At 56.2% G+C, this 16310-nt stretch overlaps 1 protein-coding gene across 1 annotated transcript in view; it reads left to right on the forward strand.

Annotated features, from left to right (window-relative positions):
- Window positions 1–16310, forward strand: part of LOC148508515 (uncharacterized) — a 143903-nt gene that overhangs the window by 38613 nt on the left and 88980 nt on the right. Inside the window, exons 2-3 of the mRNA XM_088444417.1 lie at window positions 962–1281; window positions 1647–1772. Coding sequence (XP_088300543.1) covers window positions 1090–1281; window positions 1647–1772 — 318 coding nt within the window. The 5' untranslated portion in view covers window positions 962–1089. The remainder of the gene's footprint in view (window positions 1–961; window positions 1282–1646; window positions 1773–16310) is intronic.

Genomic DNA, 16310 nt, shown 5'->3' on the forward strand with positions numbered 1-16310 from the left:
ATCATCACCTACAAGTGATATGCATCCAAATAGACACACGTATATATATCCCTTTAGTGGTCAGCATTGGCTGCATTTTGCATGACCACGCCCTCCCTGCACTTTATCCTCGGCCCAAATTCCAACACTCAAGGAGCTGCAAGTGCAAAGTGCGTCTGTGCTGTCGGCAAGGCTAAAGAGCCGCACAGCTGCTATATCACAGAGTTAGAGGCGTAATGTAGCACTGTGCGTGTCGTCAATACTGAAGACTAGAAGCATCTTTTCTACAAAACCTTGGGCCTGATTCAGACCCACTCGCGAGCGGCTGTCCGCTCGCAAGTGGGTCGATGGTGTGCACTGTGCATGCGCACGACGGAGGGAGCTCCGTCGTGCGCATGCGCGAGACGCCACGAGCGAAGGACTTTCCTTCGCTCGTTGTGTCTGATCAAAGGGGGCGTGCTGTCGATGTTGATTGACAGCACGCCCCCTTTGGTGGGCGTGCCGGGGGCGTGCCTGCCAGACGGAGGCATTCCCAAGGGAACGCCTACCGTCAGAAGCCGGCCCCACTGACATCACTAGTGATGTCAGTGGGAGTGATTTTGGCTCTGATAGAGCCAAAATCACTCCTGGCCTTGCGGTTGAGAAACTCAACCGCAGGCTTCTGCTCGCACTGGCGATGGTCGCGATGGTCAAGACTATCGCGACCATCATCCTGCACGCTTGTATAGGCTGTGGGTGGTGACCCACAGCTATACGAGCGTCCAGGAGGACTCTCCATATTTATGGAGGTGGGCCCTGATTCAGAGCGAGCGCTCTGGTCAGAGCGTCTGGCTCTGAATCAGGGCCCTTGTTTGTACTGCTGGCAAGAACACAGCACAATAATCCCACATTCACTAAATCATTATACAGTGTTTATATTACTATGTCTGTGGGGATAATCTTTGTTATTAGATACTTACATCCTTCCTGTCACTTCATGCAGCAATCACAGATAAATCATCGCCATTATTGGACGTATTCCTGCTGGACACAGAGAGCAGTGAGACGCATATAAAGCGCGATGTACTGAGAGTCGCTGCAGCAGTCAGAGGCACCAGTCAGTCACACAGCATGGAGAGGTCTCTGACCATGTGCCTAGTGCTGGGAGCGATCGCAGCCGCTGCCATGGCGTCATTACCCACAATGCAATGGACTGAAGAGGACATCGCCGCCATGCTTGTGATCAGCGCTGATTACTACAACAAAGTATCCGGGGAAGATGCTGTCTATAAGCTCCTTGGGAATAACTCTGAGTATATGCAGGTAAGTGACCAGCTTTCAGTATTTACAGCTTATATTTACCACAGAAGACAGCAGTACAGGTTTCCTCATACATCTAGGGGTATATTTACTAAAGGTCAATTGTGATCAATTTAAAATCGATGAAAATTGATCTTTAGTAAATATATCCCCTAGTTTGATGCGAATAAGGTGCACATTTTGCACGAAAAAGACTCTCGCCACCGCCGAGTAATCGGGGAGGGGCTATTTGGTGCAACTAAAGCCTCAGTGCAGAGGACACATCTGGAAGTTATGAAATATCTGGAATTGTACTGTATACAAAATAAAGTATTACTGCAATCTCATATATATATATATCCTATATCCTCTATTATTACTATTTGTAGGATGAAGACTCTCATTACCACCAACTGCGATTCATGATGAAAAAAATGTCCTGTAAAAAGTCTGCCAGTGACATCACAGAGTCTGCCAGTGACATCACAGAGGACTGTGCGTTCAAAGACGGCACCGTAAGTCCTGAGGCACAAGGGGGTAAATTCACTAAAGGTTGATTTTGATAGATGTTAAATCAATCAAAATCGATGTTGTGTTTCTGGGGCTAAATCACACATTTACTGTACTAATGCTTAAAAAAACAAATAAAAAATCGTCTGTTAGTAAATGTGTGATTTAGCCCCCAGATAAGCAACATCGATTTTGAGCCATTTTAAAGCAGTTAAAAGCGACCTTTGATAAATATACCCCAATGTATCACCTCCAGGGTAGAGTTTGGGGAAGGAGAGATGTCTGGGTGCAGGCAGCTCACCGAGCTCCTGACAAGGAGAAAATAAATGTACATAACTGACTCTGATTCTGCAGTGTAAATATCAGACGCACATACTGAGTCACTTCTCTACATCACAGGTTCTTAAACTTGGTCCTCAGGACCACAAACAGTGCATGTTTTTCAAGTCCCCTCACAGAATCACAAGGGAAATAATTAGCTCCACCTGTGGAACTTTTAAAATGTGTCAGTGAGTAATGAACACACCTGTGCATCTGCTGGGTGACCTGGAAAATGCGATCTGTGTGGGGTCCTGAGCACCAAGTTTGAGAACCACTGCCCTACTAGACAAGCAGAGAGACACAAAGGAGCACGCACCTTGGCGGGGGGACTGCGATAGAATTGAGGTACGCTGCCGGTATTCAGAGCTGGCCGCACCGCCCTTATCCATCCGCCTGTGAGCGTAGCCGTCATCGCTATCAGCGCGCATCTCCACCAGTCCTGTCATCCTGTGTGCGCTCACCTCTGACCAGGCTGTAATTCCACCTATATGCCCATGACGGGATACAGTCAATATTCCGGCAAAGGGGATGCGGGCACTCAGAATACAGGTGTCGGGATTCCGGTTTATTGCTGGCAGAATCTTTAAACTTGGTAATCATATATAAATGTCCACTTGATTTGGTTATGATTTCGCAATTCAGTATATATATAGGGATATCATTATTTTTGGTGTCCCCGAAACGCAGAATGCGGCCCCCGCCTTTTATATTCCATGTATGAGACGGGTTGGGTATGGATGGACGGTGGTCGGGATGCCGCTGGTATGCTAGGACTAATCCTAACCCTCACTCCCCGCACCCTAAACCTAAAATTCCCCCCCTAGTGCCTAAACCTAACCTCTGTTGCTGCTATGCTGCAAGGCCCCTGTACTGCACCAGAGTAATGTGCTTTATCTAGGCAGCCACGGTTTGTCCTCCCACATCTACACCGTACAGTTGCCTGTAGTTGTAGATGATAGAGAGTGAGCAAAGCACAGCCTGGTGCATTCAGTGACAACGTACAATTCCCTTCACAGCACAATGGGGGGTTTTTGTTGAACTTATCAGGTGGCTGCTGTACAACAAATGCATTTAGTTTTATTCAACATCACTGTCTGATAGCAGATCCCAGACTTCTCCTCCAACCACCATCTACCCATCTCCTGCACGCAGACTCATGCCTCTCCTCCCACCTCCATCTACCCATCTCCTGCACGCAGACTCATGCCTCTCCTCCCACCTCCATCTACCCATCTCCTGCACACAGACTCAGGCTTCTCTACCCATCTCCTGTACGCAGACTCAGGCTTCTCCTCCCACCTCCATCTACCCATCTCCTGCACGCAGACTCATGCCTCTCCTCCCACCTCCATCTACCCATCTCCTGCACGCAGACTCAGGCTTCTCCTCCCACCTCCATCTACCCATCTCCTGCACGCAGACTCAGGCTTCTCCTCCCACCTCCATCTACCCATCTCCTGCACGCAGACTCAGGCTTCTCTACCCATCTCCTGTACGCAGACTCAGGCTTCTCCTCCCACCTCCATCTACCCATCTCCTGCACACAGACTCAGGCTTCTCCTCCCACCTCCATCTACCCATCTCCTGCACGCAGACTCAGGCTTCTCCTCCCACCTCCATCTACCCATCTCCTGCACACAGACTCAGGCTTCTCCTCCCACCTCCATCTACCCATCTCCTGCACGCAGACTCAGGCTTCTCCTCCCACCTCCATCTACCCATCTCCTGCACGCAGACTCAGGCTTCTCTACCCATCTCCTGTACGCAGACTCAGGCTTCTCCTCCCACCTCCATCTACCCATCTCCTGCACACAGACTCAGGCTTCTCCTCCCACCTCCATCTACCCATCTCCTGCACGCAGACTCAGGCTTCTCCTCCCACCTCCATCTACCCATCTCCTGCACGCAGACTCATGCCTCTCCTCCCACCTCCATCTACCCATCTCCTGCACGCAGACTCAGGCTTCTCCTCCCACCTCCATCTACCCATCTCCTGCACGCAGACTCAGGCTTCTCCTCCCACCTCCATCTACCCATCTCCTGCACGCAGACTCAGGCTTCTCTACCCATCTCCTGTACGCAGACTCAGGCTTCTCCTCTCACCTCCATCTACCCATCTCCTGCACACAGACTCAGGCTTCTCCTCCCACCTCCATCTACCCATCTCCTGCACGCAGACTCAGGCTTCTCCTCCCACCTCCATCTACCCATCTCCTGCACGCAGACTCAGGCTTCTCCTCCCACCTCCATCTACCCATCTCCTGCACGCAGACTCAGGCTTCTCCTCCCACCTCCATCTACCCATCTCCTGCACGCAGACTCAGGCTTCTCTACCCATCTCCTGTATGCAGACTCAGGCTTCTCCTCCCACCTCCATCTACCCATCTCCTGCACACAGACTCAGGCTTCTCCTCCCACCTCCATCTACCCATCTCCTGCACGCAGACTCAGGTTTCTCCTCCCACCTCCATCTACCCATCTCCTGCACGCAGACTCAGGCTTCTCCTCCCACCTCCATCTACCCATCTCCTGCACGCAGACTCATGCCTCTCCTCCCACCTCCATCTACCCATCTCCTGCACGCAGACTCAGGCTTCTCCTCCCACCTCCATCTACCCATCTCCTGCACGCAGACTCAGGCTTCTCCTCCCACCTCCATCTACCCATCTCCTGCACGCAGACTCAGGCTTCTCTACCCATCTCCTGTACGCAGACTCAGGCTTCTCCTCCCACCTCCATCTACCCATCTCCTGCACACAGACTCAGGCTTCTCCTCCCACCTCCATCTACCCATCTCCTGCACGCAGACTCAGGCTTCTCCTCCCACCTCCATCTACCCATCTCCTGCACGCAGACTCAGGCTTCTCCTCCCACCTCCATCTACCCATCTGCACGCAGACTCAAGCCTCTCCTCCCACCTCCATCTACCCATCTCCTGCACGCAGACTCAGGCTTCTCCTCCCACCTCCATCTACCCATCTCCTGCACGCAGACTCAGGCTTCTCCTCCCACCTCCATCTACCCATCTCCTGCACGCAGACTCAGGCTTCTCTACCCATCTCCTGTACGCAGACTCAGGCTTCTCCTCCCACCTCCATCTACCCATCTCCTGCACACAGACTCAGGCTTCTCCTCCCACCTCCATCTACCCATCTCCTGCACGCAGACTCAGGCTTCTCCTCCCACCTCCATCTACCCATCTCCTGCACGCAGACTCAGGCTTCTCCTCCCACCTCCATCTACCCATCTCCTGCACGCAGACTCATGCCTCTCCTCCCACCTCCATCTACCCATCTCCTGCACGCAGACTCAGGCTTCTCCTCCCACCTCCATCTACCCATCTCCTGCACGCAGACTCAGGCTTCTCCTCCCACCTCCATCTACCCATCTCCTGCACGCAGACTCAGGCTTCTCTACCCATCTCCTGTACGCAGACTCAGGCTTCTCCTCCCACCTCCATCTACCCATCTCCTGCACACAGACTCAGGCTTCTCCTCCCACCTCCATCTACCCATCTCCTGCACGCAGACTCAGGCTTCTCCTCCCACCTCCATCTACCCATCTCCTGCACGCAGACTCATGCCTCTCCTCCCACCTCCATCTACCCATCTCCTGCACGCAGACTCAGGCTTCTCCTCCCACCTCCATCTACCCATCTCCTGCACGCAGACTCAGGCTTCTCCTCCCACCTCCATCTACCCATCTCCTGCACGCAGACTCAGGCTTCTCTACCCATCTCCTGTACGCAGACTCAGGCTTCTCCTCCCTCCTCCATCTACCCATCTCCTGCACACAGACTCAGGCTTCTCCTCCCACCTCCATCTACCCATCTCCTGCACGCAGACTCAGGCTTCTCCTCCCACCTCCATCTACCCATCTCCTGCACGCAGACTCAGGCTTCTCCTCCCACCTCCATCTACCCATCTCCTGCACGCAGACTCAGGCTTCTCCTCCCACCTCCATCTACCCATCTCCTGCACGCAGACTCAGGCTTCTCCTCCCACCTCCATCTACCCATCTCCTGCACGCAGACTCAGGCTTCTCTACCCATCTCCTGTACGCAGACTCAGGCTTCTCCTCCCACCTCCATCTACCCATCTCCTGCACGCAGACTCAGGCTTCTCCTCCCACCTCCATCTACCCATCTCCTGCACGCAGACTCAGGCTTCTCCTCCCACCTCCATCTACCCATCTCCTGCACGCAGACTCAGGCTTCTCCTCCCACCTCCATCTACCCATCTCCTGCACGCAGACTCATGCCTCTCCTCCCACCTCCATCTACCCATCTCCTGCACGCAGACTCAGGCTTCTCCTCCCACCTCCATCTACCCATCTCCTGCACGCAGACTCAGGCTTCTCCTCCCACCTCCATCTACCCATCTCCTGCACGCAGACTCAGGCTTCTCTACCCATCTCCTGTACGCAGACTCAGGCTTCTCCTCCCACCTCCATCTACCCATCTCCTGCACACAGACTCAGGCTTCTCCTCCCACCTCCATGTACCCATCTCCTGCACGCAGACTCAGGCTTCTCCTCCCACCTCCATCTACCCATCTCCTGCACGCAGACTCAGGCTTCTCCTCCCACCTCCATCTACCCATCTCCTGCACGCAGACTCATGCCTCTCCTCCCACCTCCATCTACCCATCTCCTGCACGCAGACTCAGGCTTCTCCTCCCACCTCCATCTACCCATCTCCTGCACGCAGACTCAGGCTTCTCTACCCATCTCCTGTACGCAGACTCAGGCTTCTCCTCCCACCTCCATCTACCCATCTCCTGCACACAGACTCAGGCTTCTCCTCCCACCTCCATCTACCCATCTCCTGCACGCAGACTCAGGCTTCTCCTCCCACCTCCATCTACCCATCTCCTGCACGCAGACTCAGGCTTCTCCTCCCACCTCCATCTACCCATCTCCTGCACGCAGACTCATGCCTCTCCTCCCACCTCCATCTACCCATCTCCTGCACGCAGACCCAGGCTTCTCCTCCCACCTCCATCTACCCATCTCCTGCACGCAGACTCAGGCTTCTCCTCCCACCTCCATCTACCCATCTCCTGCACGCAGACTCAGGCTTTTCTACCCATCTCCTGTACGCAGACTCAGGCTTCTCCTCCCACCTCCATCTACCCATCTCCTGCACGCAGACTCAGGCTTCTCCTCCCACCTCCATCTACCCATCTCCTGCACGCAGACTCAGGCTTCTCCTCCCACCTCCATCTACCCATCTCCTGCACGCAGACTCAGGCTTCTCCTCCCACCTCCATCTACCCATCTCCTGCACGCAGACTCATGCCTCTCCTCCCACCTCCATCTACCCATCTCCTGCACACAGACTCAGGCTTCTCCTCCCACCTCCATCTACCCATCTCCTGCACGCAGACTCAGGCTTCTCCTCCCACCTCCATCTACCCATCTCCTGCACGCAGACTCATGCCTCTCCTCCCACCTCCATCTACCCATCTCCTGCACGCAGACTCAGGCTTCTCCTCCAACCACCATCTACCCATCTCCTGCACGCAGACTCAGGCTTCTCTACCCATCTCCTGTACGCAGACTCAGGCTTCTCCTCCCACCTCCATCTACCCATCTCCTGCACACAGACTCAGGCTTCTCCTCCCACCTCCATCTACCCATCTCCTGCACGCAGACTCAGGCTTCTCCTCCCACCTCCATCTACCCATCTCCTGCACGCAGACTCATGCCTCTCCTCCCACCTCCATCTACCCATCTCCTGCACGCAGACTCAGGCTTCTCTACCCATCTCCTGCACGCAGACTCAGGCTTCTCCTCCCACCTCCATCTACCCATCTCCTGCACGCAGACTCAGGCTTCTCCTCCCACCTCCATCTACCCATCTCCTGCACGCAGACTCAGGCTTCTCCTCCCACCTCCATCTACCCATCTCCTGCACGCAGACTCATGCCTCTCCTCCCACCTCCATCTACCCATCTCCTGCACGCAGACTCAGGCTTCTCCTCCCACCTCCATCTACCCATCTCCTGCACGCAGACTCAGGCTTCTCCTCCCACCTCCATCTACCCATCTCCTGCACGCAGACTCAGGCTTCTCTACCCATCTCCTGTACGCAGACTCAGGCTTCTCCTCCCACCTCCATCTACCCATCTCCTGCACACAGACTCAGGCTTCTCCTCCCACCTCCATCTACCCATCTCCTGCACGCAGACTCAGGCTTCTCCTCCCACCTCCATCTACCCATCTCCTGCACGCAGACTCATGCTCTCCTCCCACCTCCATCTACCCATCTCCTGCACGCAGACTCAGGCTTCTCCTCCCACCTCCATCTACCCATCTCCTGCACGCAGACTCAGGCTTCTCCTCCCACCTCCATCTACCCATCTCCTGCACGCAGACTCAGGCTTCTCTACCCATCTCCTGTACGCAGACTCAGGCTTCTCCTCCCACCTCCATCTACCCATCTCCTGCACGCAGACTCAGGCTTCTCCTCCCACCTCCATCTACCCATCTCCTGCACGCAGACTCAGGCTTCTCCTCCCACCTCCATCTACCCATCTCCTGCACGCAGACTCAGGCTTCTCCTCCCACCTCCATCTACCCATCTCCTGCACGCAGACTCATGCCTCTCCTCCCACCTCCATCTACCCATCTCCTGCACGCAGACTCAGGCTTCTCCTCCCACCTCCATCTACCCATCTCCTGCACGCAGACTCAGGCTTCTCCTCCCACCTCCATCTACCCATCTCCTGCACGCAGACTCAGGCTTCTCTACCCATCTCCTGTACGCAGACTCAGGCTTCTCCTCCCACCTCCATCTACCCATCTCCTGCACACAGACTCAGGCTTCTCCTCCCACCTCCATCTACCCATCTCCTGCACGCAGACTCAGGCTTCTCCTCCCACCTCCATCTACCCATCTCCTGCACGCAGACTCATGCCTCTCCTCCCACCTCCATCTACCCATCTCCTGCACGCAGACTCAGGCTTCTCTACCCATCTCCTGTACGCAGACTCAGGCTTCTCCTCCCACCTCCATCTACCCATCTCCTGCACACAGACTCAGGCTTCTCCTCCCACCTCCATCTACCCATCTCCTGCACGCAGACTCAGGCTTCTCCTCCCACCTCCATCTACCCATCTCCTGCACGCAGACTCATGCCTCTCCTCCCACCTCCATCTACCCATCTCCTGCACGCAGACTCAGGCTTCTCCTCCCACCTCCATCTACCCATCTCCTGCACGCAGACTCAGGCTTCTCCTCCCACCTCCATCTACCCATCTCCTGCACGCAGACTCAGGCTTCTCTACCCATCTCCTGTACGCAGACTCAGGCTTCTCCTCCCACCTCCATCTACCCATCTCCTGCACACAGACTCAGGCTTCTCCTCCCACCTCCATCTACCCATCTCCTGCACGCAGACTCAGGCTTCTCCTCCCACCTCCATCTACCCATCTCCTGCACGCAGACTCAGGCTTCTCCTCCCACCTCCATCTACCCATCTCCTGCACGCAGACTCATGCCTCTCCTCCCACCTCCATCTACCCATCTCCTGCACGCAGACTCAGGCTTCTCCTCCCACCTCCATCTACCCATCTCCTGCACGCAGACTCAGGCTTCTCCTCCCACCTCCATCTACCCATCTCCTGCACGCAGACTTCAGGCTTCTCTACCCATCTCCTGTACGCAGACTCAGGCTTCTCCTCCCACCTCCATCTACCCATCTCCTGCACACAGACTCAGGCTTCTCCTCCCACCTCCATCTACCCATCTCCTGCACGCAGACTCAGGCTTCTCCTCCCACCTCCATCTACCCATCTCCTGCACGCAGACTCATGCCTCTCCTCCCACCTCCATCTACCCATCTCCTGCACGCAGACTCATGCCTCTCCTCCCACCTCCATCTACCCATCTCCTGCACGCAGACTCATGCCTCTCCTCCCACCTCCATCTACCCATCTCCTGCACGCAGACTCAGGCTTCTCCTCCCACCTCCATCTTCCCATCTCCTGCACGCAGACTCAGGCTTCTCTACCCATCTCCTGTACGCAGACTCAGGCTTCTCCTCCCACCTCCATCTACCCATCTCCTGCACACAGACTCAGGCTTCTCCTCCCACCTCCATCTACCCATCTCCTGCACGCAGACTCAGGCTTCTCCTCCCACCTCCATCTACCCATCTCCTGCACGCAGACTCATGCCTCTCCTCCCACCTCCATCTACCCATCTCCTGCACGCAGACTCAGGCTTCTCCTCCAACCACCATCTACCCATCTCCTGCATGCAGACTCAGGCTTCTCTACCCATCTCCTGTACGCAGACTCAGGCTTCTCTACCCATCTCCTGTACGCAGACTCAGGCTTCTCCTCCCACCTCCATCTACCCATCTCCTGCACGCAGACTCAGGCTTCTCCTCCAACCACCATCTACCCATCTCCTGCACGCAGACTCAGGCTTCTCTACCCATCTCCTGTACGCAGACTCAGGCTTCTCCTCCCACCTCCATCTACCCATCTCCTGCACACAGACTCAGGCTTCTCCTCCCACCTCCATCTACCCATCTCCTGCACGCAGACTCAGGCTTCTCCTCCCACCTCCATCTACCCATCTCCTGCACGCAGACTCAGGCTTCTCCTCCCACCTCCATCTACCCATCTCCTGCACGCAGACTCGTGCCTCTCCTCCCACCTCCATCTACCCATCTCCTGCACGCAGACTCAGGCTTCTCCTCCCACCTCCATCTACCCATCTCCTGCACGCAGACTCAGGCTTCTCTACCCATCTCCTGTACGCAGACTCAGGCTTCTCCTCCCACCTCCATCTACCCATCTCCTGCACACAGACTCAGGCTTCTCCTCCCACCTCCATCTACCCATCTCCTGCACGCAGACTCAGGCTTCTCCTCCCACCTCCATCTACCCATCTCCTGCACGCAGACTCATGCCTCTCCTCCCACCTCCATCTACCCATCTCCTGCACGCAGACTCAGGCTTCTCCTCCAACCACCATCTACCCATCTCCTGCACGCAGACTCAGGCTTCTCTACCCATCTCCTGTACGCAGACTCAGGCTTCTCTACCCATCTCCTGTACGCAGACTCAGGCTTCTCCTCCCACCTCCATCTACCCATCTCCTGCACGCAGACTCAGGCTTCTCCTCCAACCACCATCTACCCATCTCCTGCACGCAGACTCAGGCTTCTCTACCCATCTCCTGTACGCAGACTCAGGCTTCTCCTCCCACCTCCATCTACCCATCTCCTGCACACAGACTCAGGCTTCTCCTCCCACCTCCATCTACCCATCTCCTGCACGCAGACTCAGGCTTCTCCTCCCACCTCCATCTACCCATCTCCTGCACGCAGACTCAGGCTTCTCCTCCCACCTCCATCTACCCATCTCCTGCACGCAGACTCAGGCTTCTCCTCCCACCTCCATCTACCCATCTCCTGCACGCAGACTCATGCCTCTCCTCCCACCTCCATCTACCCATCTCCTGCACGCAGACTCAGGCTTCTCCTCCAACCACCATCTACCCATCTCCTGCACGCAGACTCAGGCTTCTCTACCCATCTCCTGTACGCAGACTCAGACTTCTCCTCCCACCTCCATCTACCCATCTCCTGCACGCAGACTCAGGCTTCTCCTCCAACCACCATCTACCCATCTCCTGCACGCAGACTCAGGCTTCTCTACCCATCTCCTGTACGCAGACTCAGGCTTCTCCTCCCACCTCCATCTACCCATCTCCTGCACACAGACTCAGGCTTCTCCTCCCACCTCCATCTACCCTTCTCCTGCACGCAGACTCAGGCTTCTCCTCCCACCTCCATCTACCCATCTCCTGCACGCAGACTCATGCCTCTCCTCCCACCTCCATCTACCCATCTCCTGCACGCAGACTCCGGCTTCTCCTCCAACCACCATCTACCCATCTCCTGCACGCAGACTCAGGCTTCTCTACCCATCTCCTGTACGCAGACTCAGGCTTCTCCTCCCACCTCCATCTACCCATCTCCTGCACACAGACTCAGGCTTCTCCTCCCACCTCCATCTACCCATCTCCTGCACGCAGACTCAGGCTTCTCCTCCCACCTCCATCTACCCATCTCCTGCACGCAGACTCATGCCTCTCCTCCCACCTCCATCTACCCATCTCCTGCACGCAGACTCAGGCTTCTCCTCCAACCACCATCTACCCATCTCCTGCACGCAGACTCAGGCTTCTCTACCCATCTCCTGTACGCAGACTCAGGCTTCTCTACCCATCTTCTGTACGCAGACTCAGGCTTCTCCTCCCACCTCCATCTACCCATCTCCTGCACGCAGACTCAGGCTTCTCCTCCCACCTCCATCTACCCATCTCCTGCACGCAGACTCATGCCTCTCCTCCCACCTCCATCTACCCATCTCCTGCACGCAGACTCAGGCTTCTCCTCCAACCACCATCTACCCATCTCCTGCACGCAGACTCAGGCTTCTCTACCCATCTCCTGTACGCAGACTCAGGCTTCTCCTCCCACCTCCATCTACCCATCTCCTGCACACAGACTCAGGCTTCTCCTCCCACCTCCATCTACCCATCTCCTGCACGCAGACTCAGGCTTCTCCTCCCACCTCCATCTACCCATCTCCTGCACGCAGACTCATGCCTCTCCTCCCACCTCCATCTACCCATCTCCTGCACGCAGACTCAGGCTTCTCCTCCAACCACCATCTACCCATCTCCTGCACGCAGACTCAGGCTTCTCTACCCATCTCCTGTACGCAGACTCAGGCTTCTCCTCCCACCTCCATCTACCCATCTCCTGCACACAGACTCAGGCTTCTCCTCCCACCTCCATCTACCCATCTCCTGCACGCAGACTCAGGCTTCTCCTCCCACCTCCATCTACCCATCTCCTGCACGCAGACTCATGCCTCTCCTCCCACCTCCATCTACCCATCTCCTGCACGCAGACTCAGGCTTCTCCTCCAACCACCATCTACCCATCTCCTGCACGCAGACTCAGGCTTCTCTACCCATCTCCTGTACGCAGACTCAGGCTTCTCCTCCCACCTCCATCTACCCATCTCCTGCACACAGACTCAGGCTTCTCCTCCCACCTCCATCTACCCATCTCCTGCACGCAGACTCAGGCTTCTCCTCCCACCTCCATCTACCCATCTCCTGCACGCAGACTCATGCCTCTCCTCCCACCTCCATCTACCCATCTCCTGCACGCAGACTCAGGCTTCTCCTCCAACCACCATCTACCCATCTCCTGCACGCAGACTCAGGCTTCTCTACCCATCTCCTATACGCAGACTCAGGCTTCTCTACCCATCTCCTGTACGCAGACTCAGGCTTCTCCTCCCACCTCCATCTACCCATCTCCTGCACGCAGACTCATGCCTCTCCTCCCACCTCCATCTACCCATCTCCTGCACGCAGACTCAGGCTTCTCCTCCAACCACCATCTACCCATCTCCTGCACGCAGACTCAGGCTTCTCTACCCATCTCCTGTACGCAGACTCAGGCTTCTCCTCCCACCTCCATCTACCCATCTCCTGCACACAGACTCAGGCTTCTCCTCCCACCTCCATCTACCCATCTCCTGCACGCAGACTCAGGCTTCACCTCCATCTACCCATCTCCTGCACGCAGACTCATGCCTCTCCTCCCACCTCCATCTACCCATCTCCTGCACGCAGACTCAGGCTTCTCCTCCATCCACCATCTACCCATCTCCTGCACGCAGACTCAGGCTTCTCTACCCATCTCCTGTACGCAGACTCAGGCTTCTCCTCCCACCTCCATCTACCCATCTCCTGCACACAGACTCAGGCTTCTCCTCCCACCTCCATCTACCCATCTCCTGCACGCAGACTCAGGCTTCTCCTCTCACCTCCATCTACCCATCTCCTGCACGCAGACTCATGCCTCTCTTCCCACCTCCATCTACCCATCTCCTGCACGCAGACTCAGGCTTCTCCTCCAACCACCATCTACCCATCTCCTGCACGCAGACTCAGGCTTCTCTACCCATCTCCTGTACGCAGACTCAGGCTTCTCTACCCATCTCCTGTACGCAGACTCAGGCTTCTCCTCCCACCTCCATCTACCCATCTCCTGCACGCAGACTCAGGCTTCTCCTCCAACCACCATCTACCCATCTCCTGCACGCAGACTCAGGCTTCTCTACCCATCTCCTGTACGCAGACTCAGGCTTCTCCTCCCACCTCCATCTACCCATCTCCTGCACACAGACTCAGGCTTCTCCTCCCACCTCCATCTACCCATCTCCTGCACGCAGACTCAGGCTTCTCCTCCCACCTCCATCTACCCATCTCCTGCACGCAGACTCAGGCTTCTCCTCCCACCTCCATCTACCCATCTCCTGCACGCAGACTCAGGCTTCTCCTCCCACCTCCATCTACCCATCTCCTGCACGCAGACTCATGCCTCTCCTCCCACCTCCATCTACCCATCTCCTGCACGCAGACTCAGGCTTCTCATCCAACCACCATCTACCCATCTCCTGAAAGCAGACTCAGGCTTCTCTACCCATCTCCTGTACGCAGACTCAGGCTTCTCCTCCCACCTCCATCTACCCATCTCCTGCACGCAGACTCAGGCTTCTCCTCCAACCACCATCTACCCATCTCCTGCACGCAGACTCAGGCTTCTCTACCCATCTCCTGTACGCAGACTCAGGCTTCTCCTCCCACCTCCATCTACCCATCTCCTGCACACAGACTCAGGCTTCTCCTCCCACCTCCATCTACCCATCTCCTGCTCGCAGACTCAGACTTCTCCTCCCACCTCCATCTACCCATCTCCTGCACGCAGACTCATGCCTCTCCTCCCACCTCCATCTACCCATCTCCTGCACGCAGACTCAGGCTTCTCCTCCCACCTCCATCTACCCATCTCCTGCACGCAGACTCAGGCTTCTCTACCCATCTCCTGTACGCAGACTCAGGCTTCTCTACCCATCTCCTGTACGCAGACTCAGGCTTCTCCTCCCACCTCCATCTACCCATCTCCTGCACGCAGACTCAGGCTTCTCCTCCCACCTCCATCTACCCATCTCCTGCACGCAGACTCATGCCTCTCCTCCCACCTCCATCTACCCATCTCCTGCACGCAGACTCAGGCTTCTCCTCCAACCACCATCTACCCATCTCCTGCACGCAGACTCAGGCTTCTCTACCCATCTCCTGTACGCAGACTCAGGCTTCTCCTCCCACCTCCATCTACCCATCTCCTGCACACAGACTCAGGCTTCTCCTCCCACCTCCATCTACCCATCTCCTGCACGCAGACTCAGGCTTCTCCTCCCACCTCCATCTACCCATCTCCTGCACGCAGACTCAGGCTTCTCCTCCCACCTCCATCTACCCATCTCCTGCACGCAGACTCATGCCTCTCCTCCCACCTCCATCTACCCATCTCCTGCACGCAGACTCAGGCTTCTCCTCCAACCACCATCTACCCATCTCCTGCACGCAGACTCAGGCTTCTCTACCCATCTCCTGTACGCAGACTCAGGCTTCTCTACCCATCTCCTGTACGCAGACTCAGGCTTCTCCTCCCACCTCCATCTACCCATCTCCTGCACGCAGACTCAGGCTTCTCCTCCCAGTTCCATCTACCCATCTCCTGCACGCAGACTCATGCCTCTCCTCCCACCTCCATCTACCCATCTCCTGCACGCAGACTCAGGCTTCTCCTCCAACCACCATCTACCCATCTCCTGCACGCAGACTCAGGCTTCTCTACCCATCTCCTGTACGCAGACTCAGGCTTCTCTACCCATCTCCTGTACGCAGACTCAGGCTTCTCCTCCCACCTCCATCTACCCATCTCCTGCACGCAGACTCAGGCTTCTCCTCCCACCTCCATCTACCCATCTCCTGCACGCAGACTCATGCCTCTCCTCCCACCTCCATCTACCCATCTCCTGCACGCAGACTCAGGCTTCTCCTCCAACCACCATCTACCCATCTCCTGCACGCAGACTCAGGCTTCTCTACCCATCTCCTGTACGCAGACTCAGGCTTCTCCTCCCACCTCCATCTACCCATCTCCTGCACACAGACTCAGGCTTCTCCTCCCACCTCCATCTACCCATCTCCTGCACGCAGACTCAGGCTTCTCTACCCATCTCCTGTACGCAGACTCAGGCTTCTCTACCCATCTCCTGTACGCAGACTCAGGCTTCTCCTCCCACCTCCATCTACCCATCTCCTGCACGCA

This window comes from Taudactylus pleione, unplaced genomic scaffold (genome assembly GCF_031769625.1).
Source record: "Taudactylus pleione unplaced genomic scaffold, aTauple2 ptg000362l, whole genome shotgun sequence".
In the NCBI taxonomy this organism is placed as follows: Eukaryota; Metazoa; Chordata; class Amphibia; order Anura; family Myobatrachidae; genus Taudactylus; species Taudactylus pleione.